General features: G+C 54.3%; 1 protein-coding gene across 1 annotated transcript in view; it reads right to left on the reverse strand.

Annotated features, from left to right (window-relative positions):
• Positions 1-244: 244 nt before the first annotated feature.
• Positions 245-26,445, reverse strand: part of Disp3 (dispatched RND transporter family member 3) — a 45,857-nt gene continuing 19,656 nt past the window's right edge. The window contains exons 3-21 of the mRNA XM_046424836.2: positions 25,489-25,708; positions 15,236-15,372; positions 14,271-14,405; positions 13,763-13,923; positions 12,593-12,732; positions 12,159-12,307; positions 11,833-11,994; positions 11,037-11,198; positions 9,369-9,482; positions 8,640-8,776; positions 7,557-7,741; positions 5,794-5,924; positions 5,542-5,714; positions 4,610-4,736; positions 4,015-4,160; positions 2,923-3,082; positions 2,384-2,497; positions 1,841-2,007; positions 245-1,386 (exon numbers count right to left, since the gene is read on the reverse strand). Of these exons, the coding sequence (XP_046280792.1) occupies positions 1,024-1,386; positions 1,841-2,007; positions 2,384-2,497; positions 2,923-3,082; positions 4,015-4,160; positions 4,610-4,736; positions 5,542-5,714; positions 5,794-5,924; positions 7,557-7,741; positions 8,640-8,776; positions 9,369-9,482; positions 11,037-11,198; positions 11,833-11,994; positions 12,159-12,307; positions 12,593-12,732; positions 13,763-13,923; positions 14,271-14,405; positions 15,236-15,372; positions 25,489-25,708 (3,083 nt within the window). The 3' untranslated portion in view covers positions 245-1,023. The remainder of the gene's footprint in view (positions 1,387-1,840; positions 2,008-2,383; positions 2,498-2,922; positions 3,083-4,014; positions 4,161-4,609; positions 4,737-5,541; positions 5,715-5,793; positions 5,925-7,556; positions 7,742-8,639; positions 8,777-9,368; positions 9,483-11,036; positions 11,199-11,832; positions 11,995-12,158; positions 12,308-12,592; positions 12,733-13,762; positions 13,924-14,270; positions 14,406-15,235; positions 15,373-25,488; positions 25,709-26,445) is intronic.

Below are 26,445 nucleotides of genomic sequence, written 5' to 3' on the forward strand. Positions count from 1 at the left end.
GTGCTCGGACCCTCCCCAGTGTGGGTCCTGGTGGGCCCAGGAGAACAAACAGCCCAGAGCCCCTCTTGCCACAGTGGAGGCCCCAGAGCGCTCTGACTTGTTCCCAGGAGGGCACGACACCCTCCACCCACCCTGGTCTCTGTCCAGGTCCGGGGTGGCACTGGACCTGGCTGGCTGCATGGGAACACTGTTATTTCAATTTGAACAATATCATGCAGTCAGCGAGGCTTAAAATGCTCGTGTTAATAGCGGCTCCATCTCACTTTAATAGAACCATCTGCCAAGAGGCAGCGCAGGCACGGCCAGCTCCTCCCACTGAGGCCACCCACCAAAACATCCACTCTTGGTGCCAAGTTGGGGAGATGGGCTTGGACTTGGGGGAGTCTGTGCTGGGCCCACAGCCCCAGAGGGGAGTCTTAGAGGAGCCAAGAGGCCAGGGCTGGGGTAGAACATGCACAACCAGGCCAGGTCCCTCTGTCCTCAATGGCAAGGACCACAGGGTCATCTAGCACTGGCCCCATAGAGTTGTGAGGAGGGGAGGCCAGGGGAGTGGAACCCATGCTCCTCCTGCAAGGCTCAGGGAGGCCCCGGGAGGCAGCCCTGGCTCTGCCCTGACCAGCCACAGGGCAGCCGCTTTGCCTCTGGGCCTCTCAGCTCCACACTGTAGAAAGGGGGCCACAAGCAGCCCCGGGAGGCTGTGAGCACTGAGGCAGTGTGAGGGACACTCTAGAAACAGCCTGGCCCATGGTGACCAGGCCCGGGAAGAGGGTTGGCCCCTGCCATGCAGCACAGCCCAGAGCCGGCTGCATTGGCCGGGTGCAGTGGTGGCCAGCTTCGTCCTCGGCTTGGGCTCTGGCAGGGCTAAAGGCAGTGTGGTCCACACCGTGTGGACATCTGCTTGGCCAGGCCGGGGACTGGAAGTATCTGGAGCGAGGCTGGAGGACAAGGAGCCTCTGGGGTCACAGAGTGCAGTTGGTCCCCATGGGCCAGGGCAAGGTGCTCAAGTCAGGCACAGGTGCAGGGCTATAGGGCAGCCCCGCTGGGCAGAGGGATCTTATAGCCACTGCGTAGGAGCACAAGGCAGGTGCCCAGCCCCAGGGCCCCCGCCAACAGGACAGCACCCAGGGCCTTGAGGAAGGAAGTCCTGGTCCGGGTGAAGGAGCTGGGGGCCATGATGCCCAGCAAGGCGGTGCTGACGGTGAGCGTGTACAGGATGGACACGCCCGTGTTGAGCGCCACGATCTTGCCGAATTTGGCGAACGGGGCGATGATGCAGAAGAAAAGGGGCACCGTGGCGATGACCGTGGTGAGGGCGCTAGACACGATGGCGACGCCCACATGCCGCACGGCCTCCAACGTCCGCCACTGGCGCTGCGAGCGGGCATCCTGGGGCAGCAGAGTGAGAGGTTGGGCCGAGCACCTGCTGGGGACCTGCCTCACCGCCTGTGAGGGGGTCCCAGCAGCAGGGCATCCTGGGCACCGGGGCACTCAGGGTGGCTGGGGCACCAGGACAGTAAGGTTGGCACACTAGGTCCTGGGCAGTGGGCCCTGGATTGCAATCTTTCCTCTTTTGACCCATAGTGGATGCACAATGGGGTTAGTTTTACATACGAATGTCTTCACACCACATAATCCCAGACTGGGGGAAAACAAACCCAAAAACCGTCACCAGGCCCACGGTCCTGGCTCCCAGTGCCCAGGGCAGAGGGCCACAGGCAGGGTGTGGCCTCGAGGTCCTGGCTGCATGCCCTGCCCTCCCTGCTCCCAGGCTCAGGGCTGCCAGCTGTGCTGGGGCCTCTGGGCACCACGGTGGGGAGGAGAAGGGCAATAGGCTGCTCACCTCAGCCTGGTGGGGGGGCAGGTTCTCTCCGGCCAGCAGGTAGCCCTCCACCAGATGGACGCAGTAATCCACGGAGGAGCCCACCAGGATGGACAGGGAGATGGCTTCCACCGCGCCCATCTCCCAGCCACTCCAGTACATGATGGTCACCACCAGGCACACGATGCCTGTGACGGGGGCAGCAAGGTGGGCAGCTGGGACCTGCCCTGCCCACATGGCCCTGGAGGACCCTCAGGGAATAGGGAAGTCTTGGGTGACAGGTGGACAAGGCCAGGGTCAGAGGGGGACACCAGAGGGTGCAGGTACAGCAATATGTCCCTGAGCCAAATGCTACCACAGGGGACACCTGGCTCCTCTTGGGTACAGACTTGGGGGAGACAGTCCCATGAGCCACCAAGGAGAGGGTCTTCTGTTTGGGTTGGGGGGATAGTGAAGCAGTCACTGGGGACACATGACTGAGGCTCAGAGTAGCTTGCTGGCTTCAGGCCACCAGGGAGACCCTGCCTGCTCAGGTCCCTGCGGGCTGGGCCCGTGGCCACCTACCCAGGATGCTCAGGAGCACGGGCAGCAGCAGCAGGATGTGGGTGGTGAACACGGCCACCGCGGCCACGCAGATGAGCAGGGACAGGGCCAGGCCATACAGGGCGCTCTGCACCCCTGGAGGTCAGGAAAAGGGCCTCAGTGGCCGTGTGGCGAGGGGCAGACGGCCCCCCACTCCCTGCCCCGAGTTTCCTAAGTCTGTGACCTTCCCAAGCTGAGATGACAGTGGCCTGCCTAGGTGGGAACTGCTCTGGAGTCCATGAGCTCACGCCGCCAGGTCTCAGCACAGGCCTGGCCCCTAGAGAAGGCTCACAACTGACAGCTGCCAGTGGACAGGACTGCTGCGTTGTAGGAGGCCAATAAGACCAGACAATGGGGCCAGATCCCCCAAGCAGGAGGAGACCACGCTCTGGCCTGAGGTCAGCAGCCCAGCACCAGCTCATCTGTTCTGCCAGGACCCTGGGCCTGGCTGAGGACGGTAAGACATGTGCCCCACTGCCCAGGGCGGCCCCTGAAGCCCCTGCCCGGGGGCCTGCCCGCACCTATGATCTCCATGAAGATCTGCTTCCAATGCTCGCAGGTCTGGAAGCCGCGGCGCAGCGCCGAGCCCTCCGGGAAGCTCTGCAGCTGCTGCCGGAGGAAGCCCTCCCAGCGCAGGTAGTCGGAGTGGGTCTGGAAGGAGGACTTGCCCTTGTACGTGGTCTGTGGGGACACGGCTCGTGGGACAGAGGCAGGGCCCACTCACCCCTCCCAGAGGTGGCCGCCGTGCTCAGTGGCCACCGGAGTGTGTCGTGTAGGGGCGAACGATGGACAGCCTGGTCCCAAGTGAGTTCCCACCAGCCGCAGGACATGGCAACATGTCCCCGCCCCTTCCTCCAGGACCACCTTCTCCGGAGGAGCCTTTGCCGTGAGGCCCCTGCACGCGCTGCTCCCTCTTCCCTCGGCCATGCAAGGGCCCGACTCCCCTGGGAAGCCTTCCCTGATGCCCACGATGGGCCTCCTTGGGCTCCCAAGTCCCCACGGTTCCCATCGCAGCCGCGTCACGGTCCGGCAGGCTGCTGGTCTCCGGGCTGGGCTGAGTCTGTGGGGGCCAGCAGTGGCCAGCTGAGGGGCGCGCCCAGGGTGGTGAGTAAAGAAGGAAAGAAAGGGCCCCCTGCTCTGGAACTTCCCTGTCACCTCACGACCCAGTCATGACCCAGGCCTGCTCACTGCACGAACCAGGCTGCGCTGTGTGTGTGTGTGTGTGTGTGTGTGTACGTACAAGAACCTCCGGGGGCAGAGCCACACGACGTCCCAGGGGAAAGAAGCAGGGGAGACATGGGTGGCTGGTCCCCTGGCCTCTAAGCTTTTTCTGGGCCACGTGGAGGGTAAAACACCTGGCTGTGGCCCTGACCTTGGCCTCCCACCGTGGCAGAGGGAACACAAGGGAAGTGTGTCCAGTGCACTCAGCAAGTGACATGACCCTGGCTGGTGAGCAGGGAGGGCGGAGAGCTGCTGCAGCCCGGGGGCAGAGGAGGCTCTGAGTGGGACAAGGCACCTGTACCCACGGCATGTGACCTCCGGCCAGGGCCCTGGTCAGAGGCAGCCCTGCTCCAGGCCGCGGTCTGCAGGGCCCAGCGGGGCACCAGGCTCACCGACTCGAAGGCCATGGAGATCCACTGCACGCGGCCCTCCTTGACACCCACTGCCCCGTGGGACAGCTGACCCGGCAGCAGGTTGGGCTCGGGCAGCTCCCGGCACTCGGGGTGCAGCATTTGCAGGAAGGAGGAGATGCTGTAGCCTGCGGGAGGAGAGGGGGGCTGGGGCCGAGGAGCCGCCCAGGACGCCAGCACCGTCCGCAGGCTCCCAGAGTGGCTGCGACCACACCAGTGCCTTTAGAACTCCTGTGACACACACCTGCCACTGGAGTGGAAAATGACATCTCAGGTTCTCAGGGACAGCCACGCATGACCTCTGCCAGGCAGGTTCTGTCCTGCCACACACTCAGACATACAGACACACACACAGACAGACACACAGATACAGACACACACACACACACACACACACAGACACAGTCACACACACAGAGACATAGACACTGACACACATGAAGCCGCACATGCTCCCAGCCACACAGACTGTGCTCATCTGCAAAGCACACAAAGGCCCGCGCCCGCCCGAGAGTCCCCGTGGACACACTCACACAGACGAGTCTGCAGAGGCCTCCGGGCTGCTCCGCCCACCCACCTGAGGGCAGGCACTGGGCCCCGCCCGGCTTCACCAGCTCCGGGTTGCCCGCGATGGTCTTGCAGAGGCGACACAGGTGCCCGATTTCCTTGAAGAGGTCAAAGCTGCTGTCGTAGACGACGCTGCCCTTTCCCAAAGAGACACAGTGGCCGGGCCGCTCAGTGAGATGGAGACTGGGCCCTGACTCTGCCCCGCCCGCTGCCACTGTCCCTGTAAGGTGGCAACCCTCTGCAGGTCACCTGTTGTCCCCACTGACTGGCTCTGTCCTGCCCCTCCAGCACCTCTGCGAAGCCACTGCCCACCCTGGAGCGGCCTGGACTCCACGCTCCCCTCTGTGTCCTGCTCTTCCTGCTGCGTGCCCAGCCCCTGGCCAGCTCTGCCCTGCTGGGGACACCTGAGCCCAGCAGACGAGCCTCCTGCCTACTTGTGACCTTGGCCACAGCTTTGTTCCTGACCTCTCACTGACTGTGACTCCTAAGGCCAGTGCGTCCCCAGGCCTTTCCACACCATCAGTACTTGAGGCGCAGCCCCGTCCCTCCCCCAGCTTGACCAGTGCCTCCCAAAGCTTCAAGCCCAGAGCAGGGTGTGAACATGAGCGAAGGGCAGGGACAGCGTGGCTCAGGGAGCAGACACAGGTGGCCAGAGCTCACCGCTGGGCTGGCAGGGCAGGGCTGCCCTCTCCCCAGGAGGCTCCCAGCTTTCCTCACCTCCACTCCAGCCCCCACAGACGCAGGCAGCCAGCCCAACTCCAAAAAGTGTGCCTAGATTTTTGGGTGACCCCAAATCTGCCCTGCGGGGTTCCCTGGGGGTCCATCTGGGGTGGTGAAGCCCCTGAGGAGCCAGGAGGGAGTAGGGCTAGAGGCCCAGGGCTGGTGCTCCTCTGCTAGCCTGTCGGGGGCCCTGTGGCACCTGCCCAGAGCGGGCCCACCTACCGGGTCTCCAATGACATGGTTGTCCACCTGCCGGGTGCGGTTGAGGCCAATGATGCCAAAGACCACGAAGACCATGGCCCCTGTGTCCACCAGAGGCCGCACTGCCGGCTTCCCGCAGCCCGTGTTCACGCAGGGGTTGAAGCCGAAGGTGGCCGAGAGGCGGGCCTTGGGCACTGTGGAAGGGTGGGTGCTGTAAGGGAGGGTGGGAGGGTGGGCCCGAGCTCCCAAGCCCCCTTGAGTCCCCACAAGTACCTCTCTCACTAGGCACGTAGAAGAAGCCCTTGGTGGGCCCATCGGGGCTGGCGCTGAGCAGGCAGCCGGGAGGTGCACCACACACGCGCCCGTGGAAGGGGGGCTTGTGGGACTGGGCAAAGTACAGCTTCCTGTGGGGCAAGGGAGGCCAGGGCTGAGGCTGGGAAGGCCAGGAGGACCTGGGGAGGCAAGGCACGCACGGCCATGCCGAGGAACCAGGAGGCTGCAGGGCACAGGCCTGGGCTCAGGTAGACAGAGCCGTGCCCAGGGCCGGGGGAGAGGCCTGTTCTAGCCCTGGCCCTGGTCAAGGCCGAGCTCCCCATGGTGGTGTGAGCAGAGTGGCAGCAGCTTCAGACTGTCCAGCAGGGAGCTAAGGGCTCAGGAGGGGCGGGGGCCAGTTGAGTGCCCCTGCTCAGCAGCCCCAGGTCACCTCAACCTGCATTGCTGGGAGCCTCAGGTCCCAGGTGAAGTGTGGTTCCATGGCCAAGAGCTTGCTGGCCACAGACCCGAGGCGGTCCAGTTCTTTCTAGGATGTGTTACGCTCATCCGGGCAGCTGGCCCCTGGTCATGGCTAAGCGTGCAGGGCAAGCCCAGGGGAGGACAGGCAGAGGGTCTCCAGCCCCGAGTCAACAGGTGCCCAGCTAGAAAGGGCCGTGCTGGTCACCCCTTCCCCAGGTAGAGTCTGGCCTGGTGTGGTGCCCACACCCTGGACCACAGCCCGTGGGTCATGGTCACAGTGCAGGGCCAGGCGGCCATCCTCCTCCACAGTGAGTGGGGCTGTTTCTTTCTAAGCATGAGTCACACTTTGTTATGACACTGCTGTCCCTGCCTGGCTCCCACTAGGGTCCCCAAGGGTGGGAGCCACGCTGGCCTGTTTCCCAGCCCCCACCCTATCTGGCTCTTGGTGGATGACAGCCCCTCGGTCAACAGCCTCACAGAAGAAATGCAAAATAAATGAACGTGAGGCTGCGTTCAGAACACAGGAGTGACGCCCCCGTTGCCTGGGGGGCACACAGCCACTGGCAGCCTGTGCAGACAGGGCCTAAGTGTCCCACAGGTAGGTCCGGCAGACACGGCCCTCACCCCACAGTCTGAGGGACACGGGAAGTGAGTATCTTCAAATTAAATGCAGATGTAGAGCCCAGACGGGCGCCGTGGACAGGAAGTGCGGGTTCGCCGGGCTGGGTAAGGTGCAGGGGATAAGGCGACAACAAACCCCAAGGGGCCCCTGTGGTACACAGACCTACTCCTGGGGTGGACAGGTCACCTGCCAGACCATGAGACTGCAGGTGACCAGGGGCCAGAGAGCGAGCCTGGTAGGGCGATCTGGGGGGAGGAGCTGGGGGAGGGGACAGCAGATGCAAACCCTGAGGTGGGAGAGCCTGGGAGCCTGAGGGGGCCTGCGCCCCGCGGGGTGTGTGTGTGTGTGTGTGTGTGAGAAAGACAGGGAGAGAGGGAGCCCCTGGACACAGTCGCTGCCAGGTCCCCGCACCCCATCCTGGGCACAGACAGGAACAGGCGTGTGGGAAAGGACAGAGCCTTCCTGCAGCACCTGGTGGCACCACTCATGTGACCTGGGGGGGATACACAGAGAGAGACAGAGACACAGAGAGAGAGAAAGAGACAGAGAGAGAAGTGGGAGGAGGTTGGAGAAGGGAGGGAGGGAGAAAGGGAGGGAGGGAGAGAGAGAGGGAGGGAGAGAAGCGGGTGGACAGGGTGGCGCTGGCCAGCGGGGACGGCTCCACGGGTGGGCGGGGCGTTACCGCGTGTGCTGCTGCTCCTTGGTGGCCACGTAGAAGCTGAAGTCAAACTTCCAGCCCCGCCTGGCGTCACAGGCCATGGCCGTCAGCATCCACTTGTGGACGGGGCTCGCGGCCGGGAGCAGCCCTACTGTAGACATACAAGCGGTCAGCTTCTTGGTGAAGTCACCAAAAGGCGCTCTATACACCTAAGCAGTGGATCGACAGAGACAAGACACGTGACTCGGGGAGGCTGCCTGGCCGCTGGCCTGTCCCGCCCGGCTCAGCAGTCTGCCCAGTCCCAGCCCCAGTGGAGGTCAGGCCTTGGGGGCAGGCTCGAGGCCTGGAGAGCCGGAAAAGCGAGCGGTCCTTCCTGTCTGAGCCTCGGTTCTCCCTCCACCAACCATCACTGAGCTCCCCCCGCGGGCCAGGCTCTGAGGACAGAGCACAGTCCTTGCCCTCGTGGGGCTGGCCCTGAGGAGGGTGTCAGGGCACGAGGCAGAACAGATGCGGGGACAGAGGGCACCCTGAGGAGGGAGGAGGGACGGGCCCTCTGAGGGCACCAAGCCAAACCCGAGTGAGGGCTCGGGAAGTGGCTGCTGGATGAGCTGGGAGGAGAGCCCTCGGCTGGAGGCCTCATCCTCCCAAGGGACACAAACCCAATCAGGGGTCACACGTGTGACCATCTTGTGGAGCATGGGGTGTGCTGAAGGGGAACGCAGGACATCTGGGTGGGCCCTGGTGACCCCTCGGGGTGCTAGAGTGGCTGCCACGCCCTGACTTGTACTGGGTCCTAGGTGCGAGGCTCACACTGCCCGGCCTGACCACAGGGACCCCTGATAGTGCTGGCTGCTACCTTCTATATCCTCATTGCACAGATGAGGAAACCGAGGCTCAGAGAGGTAAAGTGACCACCAAGGACACCCAGGCGACGCACGGCAAAGCCAGGACTTGACTCAGGGCTGTGTGGCCCCCCCCCCCCCAACAGGTCTCTGCGCAGGCCTGGCTCACGTGGTCTCCTCACTCATGCCAGTGCCGTCCCCACGGGCCCCGCCCTCCTACCAGTGTGGCATCAGAGGCCCCCTCGGGTCAGGACAGCCAGCTCACCTGGAAGGAGGGCACCTCTCCGTCCCCAGGGGCCACGGCCTGCCAGGGCGCGGGCAGGCTGGCGTTGAGGGAGAGCCTGTAGATGGCGGGGTGGCCTTTACTCTTTACTTTGGAGATGTACACGGTGCCCAGGGAGTCTAGGACAAATGCAGAATGAAGAGGAGTGAACGGTCACCTGATGGCCCGCAGCCGTCCCCAGGTGCAGGCTCTGCCCTCCCTACTGGACCACCCATGGCAGTTAGTGGGGTGGGGGTGGCACAGGCCATGGGGGGCAGTGACAGAGGTGATGGTGAAGTGATGGACTAGGGTGGCCACACACGGACAGGGCCACAGTGTGAACAGGGGCCTGGTGCTGGTGACCATGGCGGGGACAGGTGGTGGCAATGTGTGGGGTGACAGAAGCAGACACCCCTGCCCTGCAGGGCTGGTTCCTGCGGTACTGTGTCCCTGCGGGTCCCCTCTGGTGGAGACCCCAGCAGGGAAACACCAGCCTCCAGAGTCCAGTCACCCCGCCAACACTCGGGAGGCTGTGGCGACCAGGCAGGGGAGTGGCAGGAGGCCCAGCTCTGGCCTAGGGGAGCCGTGGGCCCGAGTGCGCCCCACACCCCGTCCCCCTCCGCCAAGGAGGACAAGGCTGCTGTGGGAGGATGGAGGCTGAGCTTCGTCTGCTGCCTGTGCAGGGTCCCCGACTCCCGCTCCAGGAGGGCCCCGGTCTTGGCCCCAGCTCACCCTGCGGACTGGCCTCAGGCCGGCTGGCCCAGGGGGCCCCAGAGCCCCGCTTCCTTTTCTCCAGGGACATCCGGATGTTGTTCTGCAGGCTGTGGGGCTTCTCCTGGAACAGACCTGACCCCCACACCGTGTCAGGGTCAGCAGGGCCTCACTGGCTGGCCCAGTGGGTAAACGGCAGAGGCCGGGATCCTCCGGGGGCCCAGAGCTGGGGGGTGTCAGGGTCTGAAAGAGGCCGGGTGGGGCTGAGGGGAACATCAGACGCAGAACTGTGTCCCCGGGGCTGCACCTGCCTACAGACAGGCCACCGTGGGCTCTGCCCAGCTGCCTGCCTGGAGCCTTGGGAGGAAACACGGCCCCTCCTGAGCTTAGCCGTGCATCTGGCCCAGAAAAGCCCGGTGGCAGGAGCGTGGGAGTGGGACCAGCATGGACAACAGCAGGCCACGGGATTGCCACAGGCACTGTGGACTAGGATTCTATTTGCTTTAAATGAGAGAAACCTCACGTGTCAGCAGCTGCGTCCCCACAGTGACTCGGGAGGAGAAAGTGGTTCAGGGAGGTTGGTGACCTGGGCAAGTGGCAAGAGCCATGCCCCAGAGGCTCTGCCCTGGCTGCCCTCCTCAGCTGAAGCCCCACCTGCGGCCACGTGAAGGGCCACCTGCAGACTGAGCGATGAGCCCAGGGGTGGGCAGGAGGCCCTGAGGTGGCGGTGAGGTCGTTTTGTGCCCAGGCAGGGCCATGGCACCCAGGGGACTTGGGCAGCACCTCTGACTTCAGCTGAATACCTGCCTGTGGCTAGTGCCATGACTGACGGGAAAACAGGTCACCAAGGACACCGCCCTGACCGGGCACCTGGAGGCGCTCACCCCAGGGTCCTCACATTTGCTTCTGCTGCCCCAGCAGAGGTTTGACGTTGGGCCGACCTGCCTACCTGGACCTCAGGCTGCCCACCTGTAAGGCGAGGGCCTGGACCAGACCGTCTAAGGCAAGGAGCCCCCTGCTCACCCTGACGCCAGCTCCACCACCGGGAGCACCTCAACCCCAGGGCGTGTGGAGTGGTCCCAGCCCACTGGCCCTCCCTGACAGCTCAGGCTTCTATCCGACCCAGCCAGCCGCCCAGCCAGCCCTCCTCCCCTCCACACTGCCCCTGGGGCACTCGGTCAGCAACGTCTTTGCTGGTTTCCCAGCCAGCACTGGCTTCCAGGGACAGTCAGAATGGAATCCAAACTCCCTGCTTCAGCCCACTGCCCGGGCCCAGCCACCCCGGCGGCCTTGGCTCCTACAGCTGCCCCTCCCTGATGTGGCCGCTCCTCCCCAGGCTGGCACTGCCCCTCAGCCCACCCCGCCCAGTCTGGCTGATTCCTCTCCCCGGCCTCCCAGCCCAGGAAGTCCCTCCTCTCCTCAGCCTCAGCTGAGACATCACCTCCCCGAGGGCCTGGCAGGACACCGCACCCAGGGCACCTGCTGTCCCACAAGCTCATGCCCACGATTGTGAACACGGGCTGCTGGAGCTCAGGGGCCTGTCCCTCCTGCCTACTGTCTCCTTGGTGCCAATGCATGGCGCCACCCAGGAAGCACATAATGAAACGTGAGGTCAGAGGCCTGGATCTCACACCTCTTAGGCGACAGTCTGGCGCTAGGTGGAGGGTGGTATGTGCCAGGAGCACTCACCTGAGCAGGTGATGCAGGAGATGCCCTCGGCGCTCAGGTTGTACTTGAGGTCCAGCAGCACCTGGATGTTGGTGTCCGGCCGGAAGAGCAGGGGGGCGCGGCTGGCGGGGCGGAGCCGGCTGGCGAACACCAGGGACAGGACGAGGATGGAGACGAAGAGCCCTGCGGGAGGGACGCTCCGCTAGGCGGGGCTGGCTCGGCAGCAAGTCCACAGCCAGACAGCCAAGGGAGCGGGCAAGGCCGTGTGGCAGCCTGCGGGTGACGCCTCCTGGGGACTTGTCCCCAGGGCAGGGGCTGACTGTGCCATGCGGAGTCACTGGGTGAGCAGCCGGCCTCTCGGTGTGTCATAGCTCTCGAGGGGCTGGCACCCGATGGCACCCAATTCCAACCTGCTGCTGAAAGTGCGGGCAGGTCAGCGCTGGGCGCGCGCTGAGTGCTCTGGCCTGGGCCTCTGCAGCGACCCTCACAGCCCTAATGGTGTCTCACCAGATGTGTTTCTCATTGTCCAGGACGAAGAGGGAACTGGGGGGGTCAGGCCGACACAGCCAAAGCCACAGACAGCAGGCGGCAGAGGCGGGGTTCAAGCTCAGCCAAGGCCAGCATCAGGGTTCTGCACTACTGCCCAGCGCAGGGACCAGCTGTGGCCACAGTGGGACCAGCCGCATTCTGCACAGGCAGGAGAGGCTCAGGGAGGGAGGCTCCGCCCAGGCCTCCAACCTCCAGTTCACCTCTGCAGTGGGCTCCTGGGAGCACGTGCTGGGCTGCAGGTGACGCAGGCAGGGGGTGGAGGACTCACCCATGACCACCCAGCGGCTCTTGACGGCAGACCACAGGGCCCAGTGGTTCAGCAGCTCCTGCAGCTGCACCAGGAGCTGGTCCCGGCTGCCCCTGCCAGGGCACGGCTGCAGGCCCTCTGGGGGCATGGACACCAGCGACACATCTCCCAGCTCCAGGGACACTGCCAGGGCAGAGTGGTGGCCTGTCACAGCCTTCTTGGCATGCACCCCTCCAGGGAGGGCCATCGTGTGAGGACCCCATGAGCTGCCTTGGCCACTGCCACTGGGACTGGCCTTCCCCACACCATGTGGCGAGCGGCCCTTCCCAGGCCTGCACGGCTCTCACCCGGCTCCTCCTCGACGCTCAGCAAGGGGATGTCATCGTCCAGGTAGGGCATGGGGCCCTGGCCAGGGCTGCCCCCGGCCCGCTCAGGGGTGGCAAACACGTCCCCAGGGAAGTGCAAGGAGCTCTTGCGGCTGCACTTCTGGTGGCAACTATGGGGAGGAGGGTGAGGCTTGAGTCCAGAGGCCATGGGCACCCGGGACACCGAGCCTGTTCCCTCATGCTAAGGCACCCAGCTCCCGGGTTTTGGGGGGTGAGCAGTGGGTCACAGTTTGTGTAGACGGCGCTGGGAAAGCGGGCACCAGAGGTGACTAACATAACCTTTGCCCGCTGCCTGGCCCAGGACTGGCATACAGCAGGTGCTCAATGAAGAACCCAAGGCTTTGGAAGACGGGGTGCCGTGTGGTGGCACTGCAGGCAAGGACACGGCGGCTCACCTGGCCTGGCAGGAGCTCTCCAGGGGCGCCACGTAGAGGCTCCAGAGGCCCAGGGCGGCAGGCATGGTGAAGAGCACGGCCAGCCAGCAGCAGGACACGATCAGCGACATGAACAGGCCGAAGTCGTGCACGGCTGGGATCTGGACGGGGCGCGGAGAGACACACGCGGAGACACTCAGGCCGGGCTGCTGGCTGGCCTTGGGGACATGGAGCTGGCCAAGGGGCTGAGGGCTGGCGAGGTGACAGTGGCTGGTGAAAGCCCTATCCCTGATGGCAGAGGCCCCTGTCCTCCTGCAGCCCACTGCCCAGAGAGCCATCGGGACCAGAGGAAGGAGAGGAGCCGAGGAAGATGTCTCCCTCCAGACCTGGCTGCGCTGGCCGGGGGAAGGGAAGATGCCACCAGAGGGAAGCAGGGAGCCCGGGGACAGGAGCCCCAGAATCCCACAGGGACCTTCCTGGGTATGTGCCAGACGAGCCACGAGAGGCACCTTCACCGCCTTTTCGTTCCACTCCCAGAATCATTCACAGTGAGGAACGCGTGGCTCAGAGAGGTTGAGCAACCAGCCCAAGTCACACAGAGCAGGCCTGAAATGGCCCTGCCTGCCCTCTGCGTGGCTCCCCAGGAGGCCCGGACAATCCCAGGGCACGCATGGCGGCCAGATGTGCTCTGCACCTCGGTCACCATAGCTGGGACTGCCTTTCGGGTTCCTTCAGCACTGTGGCCCCAGCCCATCGCTTCCCCCAATCCCCCTCAGGAGCACAGGCCAGAGGGCAGCAGCAGCGCCAGGGATGAGGAGGTGGCACAGAGGGTGGGGACAGCCCCAGGCCCAGGTGGCCCCTGTGCGGTGTGGAAGAAGTCTCTTAACCTCTCTGGCCCCAGCCTCTGTCAGGAACTCGGGAGGCGATCACACCTGAGATCTGGGTGACAGAGGGGAGACTTGCGGGCTCCGCGCACCGTCCCGTGCCCCAGCGAGGCACAGGCCACCTGTGGCGTCGGATCCAGCCTGTGCTAGGCTTCGGTAGCGGGTCAGGGGTAGACGCGGACTGCAGGGGGCAAGTGCCTTGAGGCACAGGCTGCATGGTCACACTCGGGCCGGGGGTAACAGAGAGCCGGGGACAGCCCCGCAGCGGGCCAGGGAGGCTGGGACAGGGATGGGGCAGGTCCCCCACCTGGGAGAAGACGTTGGCCGCGTAGGCGGCGGCCGTGGTCAGGGAGGTGAAGAAGGTGGCCTTGCCGGCCGTCTGGATGGTATGGACCATGCGCAGCTGCGGGTCCTCCAGGTGGGTGGCCTGGCGGTAGGTGTTGATGAACACAAAGACGTCGTCCACACCTGAGGAGGGCGTCCGGCTGCAGGGCAGGCCCAGGCACCAGCAGCCCCAGCAGCTCCCAGAGCCAGGCCCTAGGGCGGTCTTCTCAGCTTGCAGTGGGCAAAGGCCCACTCGATGCGCCCACCCGGCGGTCCTCCAGATCTCAGCCTCCGTCCCTCGCTTCTGGGGCTCCCGCCAGCCTCGCCTCTTTCTGCCCAGCACCTGCCACCATCCGCTGCCCCTCATATTTTAACCCCCACTTTAGGGCTCTGGGGTCGGGAGGGGGCTTAGAGGCCCCGTGGAGGCCAGGCTTGCCGTCCAGGGAGAAGGCCCTTGGTGGGGAAGGGACCGAGTTCCCAAGGCCACTCACCAATGCCCACGATCACGAAGGCTGCCACCCCGTTGAGGATGCCCAGGTACTGAACGCCAAAGACCACGTGGTACAGGAAGAGCGCCACCAGGCAGCTGAGGCCGATGCTGGCGATCCCGAAGAAGGATAGGAACACTGGGTGGGCAGGGGACACATGGGGTGAGAGGGACCCTCGCAGAACACGAGCCCTGCTGGCGTCCCTGGCCTGAGCTGCACTCTGCCTCTGGCCCTCATCCCCAGATGCCCTCACCACCATCTGTTCCCAACAGTCTCAGTGCTCTACGCCCAAGGGTGACTTTCGGTGACGCTGGGTGAGAGGCTGGAGTGCCTGAGGAAGCCACCCGCACAGGCCGGGAGCTGGGGGCTTGTCTTTGCAGAGCTTGTCTCAAGTACCTGCAGAGGGTCATGGGTGTCACGTCCATGGCTTCTGCGACAGGCTGGGCGGAGAAGGCCCAGTGCCTGTCGGGCGCCTCACCGCCCAGGCACGCAGCGGGGGCCCAACAACACCACTTCCTCCACTCTGAGGAAGTGATCACGCACTTCCTCCACTCTGAGGGCAATTCCCTCCCCTGTCCACTTGGCGGACGGAGCTGACCATACACAGCAGTAGGCAGGAGTCGGTGAGCATCGGAGGTGGCCGTGCAAACGGGGACAGGGACAAAGGGCAGCTGACTTGGGACAGAAACAGCCTGCAGAATGACCCATAGCCAAGCCCAACACCCCAGACTCCCCAGCACAAGGCTCCCAAGAGACGGCAGGGGCAAACCTTAACTGCGTGACGTCCGGGGCCAGGCCCTCTGCACCCCATGACCTGCCTCTGGACCTCAGCTGCCTGCCTGGGGTGGCAGGTGGCTTCTGAGCAGGGCGCCAGCGCTGACACCCTGGATTCAAGGCCCCCCGGCACCCTTGAGAAGCTCTGGCCAGCAGCACCCTGGGGAGAGGGCCGGCCCCGGGGAGGCGCCTACCTGAGCAGGAGGTGAGGACGTAGACCAGGGCGGCTATGCAGCTGCTGCTGATGAAGGCCAGCAGCATGTCGTTGTTGAAGGTCCTGCGCACCTCGTAGTCAAAAAGGTCTGTGCCCCCGTAGAGCACCTGGACTTTGCTGGGGGAAGGACACGAGAGGACAGATGGGAGGCGATCCAGGGTGGTGTGAACCCCAGAAGGACCAGGAGCCGCCGCATTCCAGGCTTCACCTGGGCTCCACATCGGAATCGCCTGGGGCTTCCAGACTCCCTGCCGTCCAGGCCAGACGCCAAAGAGGTCTGTGAGCTGAGCCCCCAGCATCTGCTAAAGTCTCCCGGTGACTCAGGCACGGGCCAGCCTGGGGACCTCTGTCTACACAGCCAATCACCAACTAGATAGATCCAGATCCGGGGCCACCTTCCAGTCCCCAATCATCCATAGCAAAGCTGACCCTGAAACGGGCCGCTGGACACTCGGTTTCACACGGCTGTGCAGCGTGTGCGCAACCCATTCCTAATAAGGAAAACCAGGTGGTCCAACTGTGCTCCAGAGCATCACCACGAGTGACGTCTGACTGGCCAGGAAGGACAGCGGATTCAAGACAACAAGACCCTGAGGAAACATGCAAAGCCGGACCGTGGGCCTCAGGCAGCACAGGTGTGACCCCGGGAGACAGGGGACAGTGGCCGGTTGCCCTGGTTTGCCGTCCTCGGTGGCCTAATTCATGTTGACTGAAAAAACTACAGACTTGATGAAAACTCTCGGATCCAAGAAATTTGAGCAATAGACGCCACAAACCAAAAACTCAGATAAAAGTGCAACACGGCACATCATAACCCAACCGCTCAACAACACGGAGCAGGAGAAAATTCAAAAAGCACCTGAGAAAAAAGACATGTCACATTCAGAGGAACAAAGGTGAGGGTGACAGCCAGCTCCTCAGTGGAAACAATATACTCAGAAACAAGTGCGTCAACATCCCTTCCACACTGGGGACACTCCCAACCCAGGATTCTTTATCCTGCAGGAAATCTATTTCAAAACCAAGGCAAATAAAGACTTTCAGGTGCTCCAAAGATGAAATGGATCTCAGCGCACCCACCCTTCAGAGATGTGAAAGGAGGCTTCAGGCAGGCACACGACAGCGTAAGGAATGTGGGCTACAGGAGGAACAAAGGCACCCCAAACGGAAATAACGTGAATGGAAATGAAGTTTTCTTTTTTAAAAAAATATTTTAAAAAAATATAATAAATAAAGGTCCAGTTGTTGATGGACCTTTATTTAATTTGCTTATTTATATGAGGTGCTAGGAATCGAACCCCTGCCTCATACATGGAAGGCAAGCGCTCTACCGCTGAGCTACAACTCCAGACTCTGAAATTTTCTTATTGTTTACTCAAGTACCTTTAAAAGATTACTGGCCACTTCCGAGATCACAAGAGAGTGTGAGATTTGTGATATAAGTAACATGTGTGACGACGAGCATGAAGACCAGGAGGGGTGACGGCAGCATATTATCATCATGCGTGATGTTCAGTGTGATGTGGTGCAACAGCACTTGAAGGTACACTGTGATAAGTGAAAGAGGGAGACTATGAATCCTGAAGCAACCACTAAAAGAAGAGTTATGGCTAAAAAGCCAACCAAGGAGATTAAACAGAAACATGGGAAATACTCAGTTTACCCCAAAGAGAAGAAAAGAAAAACAGAGAACAAATGGACAGTTAGGAAAAAATAAAATAAGACAGACGTAGGTAAATCCAGATCAATAACTGCATTAACTGTAAGTGGATAAATACATCAATTAAAAGGCACAGACTGTCAGGCAGATTTTTAAAAGTGAAGACCAGGCTCCCTACAAAAAAAAAATCTACTTTCGATATAATGATAAACATGTTAAAACAAAGGGACAGGAAAAAACATACCAGGTTAACATGAACCAAAAGAAGGTTGAAGTGTTTATATTAATAACAAATGAAGTGAATTTCAGAGCAAAGAACATTATTAGGGATAAAAAAGGATAATTTTGAAATGAAGATAGGTCAATTCATTTAGAGAATTCAATAATCCTACATGTTTTTGCATCTAATAACAGACCTTTAGATACATGAAACAAAAATTCAAAGCTATGAAAAAAGAAATAGACGAATCCACAATTATAGCTGAATACTCCAATATTCCTCTTATAATAATTGCTGGAACAATTATAAAACTAGTGAGGATTCAGGAGACTTGAACAACACAATCAGCCAACTTGACCTCATTGTCATGCACAGAATACTTCATCAAATGATGGAAGAATACATTCTTTTCAAGTGCAAAGGGAACATTTAACAAGATAGATCTTAGAACAGGCCATAAAACAAGAGTCCATAAATATGAAAGGACATGAGTCATACAGAGTATGTTCTCTGACTACAATGGAATTAAACAGAAAAGAGTTTTGTGTAAACTAAATAACATATAACACATGGGTCAAACAGAGATCAAGAGGGAAAACAGAAAGTATTTTTAAGTGAAATGAAAATTAAAATCAAAATATCAAAATTTGTGGGATATACTAAAATAGTAGTATTTAGGAAAAACTTTATAGCACTAAACAAGTATAGCATAAAAGGAGCCACTAACTGACCCAGTTATCCCACTTCTTGGTATATACCCAAAGGACTTAAAATTAGCATACTATAGTGACACAGCCACATCAATGTTTATAACAGCTCAATTCACAATAGCTAAGCTATGAAACCATAGCTTAGGTGACCTTCAACAGATAAAGGGATAAAGAAAATGTGATATATATACACACACACACATATCACACATTATATACACATACACATCCACAATGGAATATTACTCAGCCATAAAGAAAAATGAAATTATGGCATTTGCCAGTAGATGGATGAAACTGGAGACTATCATGCTAAGTGAAATAAGCCAATCCCTCAAAACCAAAAGCTGAATGTTCTGATATATGGGTGCTAACCCACAATGGTGGGGGGGGGGGTTGGAGTTCACTGGATTAGACAAAGAGGAATGAAGGGAAGCGAGAGGGGATGGGGACAGGAACGAGAGTAGAATGAATCAGACATAACTTTCCTATGTTCATATATGAATATATAACTGTGTAACTCCATATAATGTACCAACCACAAGAATGGGAAGTTACACGCCACGTATGCCAAAATACACTCTAGTGTCACGTGCATCAAAAGAATAAAAAAAGGAAATTAAGAGAAGTTTCAATCAATGACCTCAACTTCTGTTTTGAAACAGTAGAACAAGAAAAAATTAAATGTAAAGTAAGCAGAAGAAAGGAAATAATAAAGATCTAATCATAAATCAATAAAATAGAAAAACAGGAAAAAAGAGCAAATCAATTTTAAAAAAGATAGTTCTTTGAGAAAGTCAATAAAATTGATTAGCCTCTAGCTAGATAGATCGTGGAAAAAGAGAGAAAACACACATGAAAGAGGCAGTTACACTTCCTATAATATTAAGAAGATAACAAAGAAATGTTAGGAATCACTTTATACCAACAAATTTGCAAATATAAATGAAATGGATATATTTCATGAAAGGCTCAAATCACCAAAGCTCACACACAAAAACATTATCTTGACAGTCTTATATTTTTAAAAACTTCATTTGTATTTTAAAACCTTTCCATAAAGAAAACTGCAGGCCCAGACAGTTCCACTGACAAGTTCTACAAAACCTTTGAAGAAGAAATACTGTCAACTCTCTCTATATAAACTCCCTAATAAAGTAAAAAAAGAGAATACTTCCCAACTCATTCTGTAAGGCAAGAAATGCCCTGATACCAGAAATAAGACAAAGATATTACAAAAGAGGACAGTCCAACGTCTATCACAAACATAATGTATCCATGAACATTGAATACAAATAGAACCTAACATTATATGGCAGATAATATATCCTAACCAAGGGGCCTTATCTCAGGAATAAGCAGTCAACAAATGTAATCCATCATATTAAAAAAGAAGAAATTATGACCATCTCTCTACATGCGGGAAAACCTACCAGACACCCGCCCGCCAAAAAAAAAAAAAAAAAAAAACTGCTAGAAAATTAGGTAGAATGGAACTTCTTAAATCTGAGAAAAAGACACCAGCAAAAAACTCTGCATACTTCTATTAGGTATAAGACAGGGATGTCCACCCTCATCACTTCTGTTCAATGTTGTAATGGAGATGCTAACCAGTGCAATCAGGCAAGAAAAAGGAAAAAATGTATCTGAACTGGAAAAGGAGTAGCAAAACTATCTTTATTAGCAGGACACATGAATATACATGTAGAAACAACAAAACCAAACCCAAAGCCCCTGGAAATCCTCAGTAGAACAAATAAGCTTAGCAAGGCTACAAAACACAAAAGAAATTATATTTATACACACTGCAACGAAAATTAGAAATTGAAATTTTAAAAATATCATTTGCAATAGCATAAAAAATATGAAAAGCTTGGGGGTAAATCTGGCAAAAGAAGTCAGCTATATTCTGTTTGTGGGTTTGAAGACTCTATATTAAGATGTCAGTTCTGCTTCAAATCAATCTGTGCATTATACACAATCATATTCAAGATCCCAGCAGAAACACGTAAACTGATTTTGGAGAAACACATAAACTGATTACAAAATTCATGTGAAAATTCAAAGGACCTAAAATAATTAAAACAACTTAAAAATGAAGAATGTGTTGGGGCTGGGGATGTGGCTCAAGTGGTTGCACGCTAGCCTAGCATATGCGGTACACTAGGTTCAATCCTCAGCACTACATAAAAATAAAATAAAGATGTTTTGTCCACTGGAAACTAAAATATAAAAAAAAAATGAAGAATGTGGTTGAAGTACTAACACTAACTTCAAGTCTTGGTACAAAGCTGCAGTAATCAAGACTGTGCTCCAGTGTGTAGATGAAAAAATTTAGATCAATTATGTATCTATGGACAATAGATTCTTTTGTCCAAGGTGCAAAAGCAATCAGTGGAGAAAGAACAGTCTTTTCAAAGAATGATGCTGGAACAATCAGATATCCACATAAGATAACCACCTCAATCCATGGTTTGTATATACAAAAATATAAAGATTAACTCAGAACGGAACATCATAATACTAAGCATAAAAGCCACTTTTAAAATGGGCAAAAATTGACCAAAGATAAACAGATGTCAAATAAATACCAGAAAAGATACCCAAACCACTAGTAATTAGGGAAATACAGTAAAATGCCACTAGATATTTACTAGAATAGTTGAAAATTTTTTTACACTGACCATACCATATTTTCAGGTATGATCAGTGTAAAAAGTTTTTTGTTTTGTTTTGTTGTTGTTTTAGATTCCACTGGAGTTTCCACATATATATTCATGTTTTCTGCTAATAAAGACTGTTTGGCTTCTTCTTTCCCAGTTCAGATACATTTATTTCTTTTTCTTGCCTGATTGCGCTGGCTAGCATCTTCATTACAACACTGAATAGAAGCACAGGAAAAGATGTAAAACTGAAATTCCATACACTACTGGTAGGAATGTAAAATGGTGCACCCAATTTGCAAACAATTTGGCAGTTTCTCAAAAAAAAAAACTTACACTTACCATATGATCAGTAATTTCAATCCTAAGTATTTACCTAAGACAAATGAAAATATATGTCCATACGAAGGCTTATACATGAGGGTTCATTGCACCTTTATCTGTAACTCAAATATCCATCAATCAGTCAATGGATAAACAATATATGCCATCTCTGTACAAGGGAATACTACTCAGCACTCAAAATAAGCTGTTGATACATGAAAGGCCAAACAAAGCAGCACATGCCATGTAACACGTATAGGAAGTTCTAGGAAATGGAGACCACTATATAATTATAGAAAACAGAAAGTGGTGGCCGGAGGTTGGGATGGGGAGGCATGGTGGACCAATCATCAGGACTACGTGAGAAACATATTTCAAGTGATAAATGAGCTCACTATCTACATTGCAGGGGAGATTTTGTAGTATATACAGGTATCGAAACCAACCAAATTATAAAGCTTAAGTATGTGTAGTTGGTTATATGTCAATTAGACCTCAATGTACTTTTAAGAAATATACCAAAGCCCAGTAGGAAATTTCTCAGGATTACCTACTTTGTTAAGTTAAATAGCTTAGTTGTTAAATCAATCACTTATTTGTTCACACATCAATCTGTAGAGCATTTGTAGAGCATCTCCTAAGTGCTAAGTCCTTCCTAGTTGCCAGCTATAAAAAGACATAGGCCCAAACACTTATTCTCAAGTAGAAAGAAACAGCTCATGGAAGACCAGTGTCTTGCCTAGAATCACAGTGGTCCCCTGTGTCTATGGACTGGCTCCAGCTCACCCCTCCAATAGCAAAATCCGGGGAGGCTCAAGGGTCCTATATAAATTGTCCTAGTATTTGCATATAATTTACATACATCTTTCTGCATATTTTAAATCATCTCTAGATCACTAATAATACCTAATACAATGTGAACAATATGTCAGTAATTGTACTGTATGAAGAAATAATAACAAAAAAGCATATTATATTTGGTGCAAATGCAATTTTTCCCTGAATAATCTCAATCCTCAGCTTGTTGAATCTGAGGCTGCAGAATCTGAGGATATAGAGGGCCTGCAGTACTAAAATGTCAGATAAAATTCAGATAAAAATCATCTGATGACAGCAAAGCTGCTGAAGGAATAGACGGGGGGCGGGGCTAGACTGCAGAAAGGGAAGAACCTGGAAAAGGCTGAGTGGCTTACCCTGGAGGCATGTGCTACTTCTGAACATGGGCAGAAGGCTGAAAATCTCGGTTGGAAATCAGATAAATTAGTAGAGCTTTGGGTAAAACCTGCCAGCCAGATGAACACCAGCTAGTGTTCCCTTAGTACTTTTGCTGAAGACACCGGCTATCTGGGACATGAGGCTAAAGTACCTAAGCTCAGGAGAAATTGCAGACTGTTTTGTCCTGTTTTGTTTTCGCAGCTTTGAGAGATAAAAATTAGCGAGTTTGGAACCTGGGGGAGGGACTTTACAGAATACACTAACTCTCAGTTGAAAATCCTAGAGAACTTAGGGCCGACTACAGGTAGACTTGAAACACATAGGGTCATGAACCATTCTTGGTGAACCATTCTTGACTCCATGCAGTAACTCTTCTCTGACCAATGGAGAGAAGGATAAGTTTTCTGTGTGGGAAATAACAACACTTGAACTTATGCATTTTTTTTAAACAAAACGTCCATCACGTAGTAAAAATCACCAGGCTATCCCCAGATAGGAGCACACGACCAAAAACCAAGTGAAAAAACAGACTGCAGGGCTGGGGTGTGGCTCAGTGGTAAGCGCTCACCCAGCTTGGTGAGGCACTGGGCTCGATCCCCAGCACCACATAGAGTAAAAAAATAAAGACAAATGTTGTACAAATTGATGTGTGAACAATCAATTTTGAACCACCTATAACTAAAAAATAAATATTAAAAAAAAACAGACTGCAGGAACAAATGCATGTGTTACTCATATATTCACATTAGCTGATAAGAACTTTAAAATAACTATAATTAGTGTGTTTAACAACAGAGAGGAGATTATGGAGAAAATAAATAAAATATGAAGAACTTCACCAGTGATGTAGACCTGTAACAAAGAATCAAATACAAATTCTCAACAAAACACAGAACATTAACAGCTTAATAGACGTTAAATGGCAGATTAGAGCCAAGAGAAGACAGGATTAGTGATTTGGAATAACTAAACCAAAGCATAGAAAGAAAAAAATTACGTGAAACCTAGAAAAGAACACTGAAGACATGGAACTTAATTAAAAGATGTAGCATTTGTGAAATTAAAGTCATAAAAGGAGAAGTACAGAGAACAAGAGAGAAGCAATGTTTGAAGAAATAATAGCCAGGAAGTTTCTAATACTGTTTACAACAATCAACCTACAGATTCAAGAAGCTCTGAAAACTATACCAACATACTTTATAGTAAAATCAATGAAACCAAAGATTAATAGAAATCTTAAAACCTGATGGGGAAAAAAGACAATCATTTAAAGGAATGACAAAAAAGATACACAGCCAACTTTCCTGTAAAATTGATGGAAGTCAGACGACAATGGAGTGACATCTTTGAGGTAGCAAAAGAAAATAACTGTCAATTTATAGCAAGACCAGCAAAACGAAAGAAAAATAAAGATGTTTTTAAGATACACATAAGAGAGAATTTACCACTAGCAAACCTGATCTAAAAGAATACTAAAGAGAGTTTTTCAGACACAAGGAAAATGATCCCAGAGGGAAACATAAAATTGTAGAAAGTAATGAAAAGCAACAGGAAAGGTAACTATGTGAATAAATATAAATGAACGCAGATTCTGTAAAATAATGGAATGTCTTATAAAGTTTAAAATGTATACAGAATTTAAAAACGTGACAAAAATGCAAAGGTGAGGAACAACGAAGGTAGTGAAAGTGCGCTAGGACTCTGATGTTACTGCAGCGTGATCGTCTGCGTGACTCGGTGCTAAGTCAAGGTGCACGCTGTCATCTCTGGGATCACCAATAATAGAATCATAAGAAAAGACTGTGTTAATTGAAAAGAAGACACTAAAATCAAGTCCACAGAGCCCTGGCTGTCCCTCCTGCTATGAAGCTCTACAGGGAGAGGGACTTTTCCCCTAAGGGCAGGGGTAATGCCTTGGCAGAGAAAATTGTTTATATATAAAATCCTGAAGACGCTTCCTGAGTTAACCCCTCAGCTACCTCTCCTTGGAGCACCTCCATTCCATTCATGTATTCATTCATTCCTCAGATAAATCCTCAGTACCGGGTGGCCGACACTGGGCGGGGGGCCATTCTTACAGAAATGAGCCAGTCTCACCAAACTCCCACTCTACCAAGACGAACAAATCAGACCTTTCTCAAACTTTTAATGCACAAATAACAGAAATGATGCAGGTCTGATGAAGGGCTTGTGATTTCATATTTCTAATAATCCCACAGATGATATTAATGTTGCCAACTCAAGGACTGCACTTTGGGTTACAACTAAAACAGAGTGACAAATGCTATAATGAAATTGTAGCTCAGAAAGGTGAACTTGCTCACCCAAACTCACAATTAAGTGGAGTAACTGGGATCTGACCATTAGTGATAACCCCATTAGAGATACCTGTGGAAACAGGTAGAGAGGGCATTTAATCCAGCCTCAGGGAAATGCTACCCAAGTTGGATCTTAATAGAGGAACAGGAGTTTGCCTGGCAAAGAAGACGGGGGACAGAAAGCTTGTAGTGCAGAAACTGTCATTAAAAACTCAAGGGAGAGGGCTGGAATTAGAAACCAGTATGTGAATCTTACTCCACCACTGATGAACTTTAAATTTTTGGACAACTTACTTGTGCTGTGCCTCAGTTTCCACAACTGTAACATGGAGGTAATCATAAGAGCACTCACCTCATTGGATTGATGTGAGAATTAACTGAGATGGTGCCTATAAAGGGCTTAGCACAGAGTAAATCCTCAGTGAACATTAGCTCTGATTATTGCAGTAGCTGCTCAATATAATAGATGAGCAACGGAAGGAACAGGATATTTCAGCAGACTGACTCCTCCTGAGCCTGTCCTGTCAGAGCGGGGACTTGGAAGACAGTGGCGTTATTACCCAGCAGGATGTTTCCTGTCTTGGAGGAGAGGGACTTGGCTATATTCGTGGACACACCATCCCAAAGCAAGCACCTTCACTTGTTAGCGGATCTTTTCCTAATGACCACGGTAAAGGAAATCATAGTCCCCATTTTTATACGCAGGGACACTGATGCCAAGAGAAATGAAGTTACTTGCTCATTATTTCCCTGGGTATTAAAGGCAGAGAGAAATTCCTCATTTGTTGGCCAAGATCTTTCCAGAAAGATCTGTAGCACCATCTCAGGAGAAAAGCAAAATCCAAGCCCTTCAGGGCAAGGGTCCTAGGACTTCCTACTTCTCTCAAAGCTGACCTTTTCACTACCCATCAGCACTAAGTAAGTAGAAGGGTCTTTCACTTGTCAAGAGTGAAAGAGTGGCTCTACCCCTGATTCGGGAAGAAAATCTCCTGGGAAAAGGTCGTGGAAAAAGAGATCTTGGGGTATCAGTAAGAGGCATATGGAAACCAACTCCCTATCCTCCTTTGGCTCTTCCCTGGTGCACACAAGGGCAGGCACACCGGGGTGTGGCTGGACTTCCTACCTAGTAGACTGCTTGGCTAGCATGGCCACATAGGTGACCACGAAGCTCTGAAACTTGGCCCGTTGCTCCTCCCAGCGGTCATCCACCGAGTAGTAGTTGGGCAGGGGTGCTCCAAACAGGATCTCACTGCGCAGGAGGGAGCTCTTCAGGTTGTCCGCAGAGAGGCCCTCATCCACGTACCAGTAGAACTCAGGGTGAGTCATGGCCAGCTCTAGAGAGCCTGCAGGGGCACGATGGGGTGGGGAAGTTCCGCAAGTAGCTCCCACCACTCCTCCTCACCATCTCACCCCTTTCTTGTTTTATATATATTTATTTTTTAGTTTTAAGTGGACACAATATCTTTATTTTACATTTATGTGGTACTGAGGATCAAACTCAGTGCCTCAAGCATGCTAGGTGAGCGCTCCGCCACTGAGCCACCAACCCCAGCCCCAATCTCACCCCTTTCTAAAGTGCTGGGAGATCCCACTCAGGCTGCTCAAAGGTCACTAATGGGACAGAGGTATGGTCTAAAGACCTCACAGCGTCCCAAGGAGCGCAGCCCCTCAGTCCTGCTCACACACCTCCCACGAAGCTTAACCTCTCCATTGCAGTCTGAACCCCACCTAATTTCCAGGCCCAGTCTCTGTGGTCCTCTAATTCCACCATCTAGGTCCTATTCCAAGGTCCTCTCCTAGGGTTCTTCCCTGCCCACACCCGCCTTTAAAAGGTACACCTACAACCCTGTGGCCCTGCCCCACTATTCCTCAAGTCCAATCCTTAACTTACCTAAAACTAACCCTACCGCAGTCTTCCTCCAACCCCAGCCTGTGTCCTATCTTCCTCTAACCAGATCCCTGGTCCTCCTGCTCCCCAGCAGGCATCCACCTCCCGCACCCCCGCCAGGCTTTCAACCTCTGTGGCCAAACATAACTCCCAACGTCGTGCAGTCCAAGCGGGCACCCCAACCTCCCTCTT

This window comes from Marmota monax, unplaced genomic scaffold (assembly GCF_021218885.2).
Source record: "Marmota monax isolate L192 unplaced genomic scaffold, Marmota_monax_Labrador192_F-V1.1 WCK01_AAM20220418_F8-fsc00080, whole genome shotgun sequence".
Lineage (NCBI taxonomy): Eukaryota > Metazoa > Chordata > Mammalia > Rodentia > Sciuridae > Marmota > Marmota monax.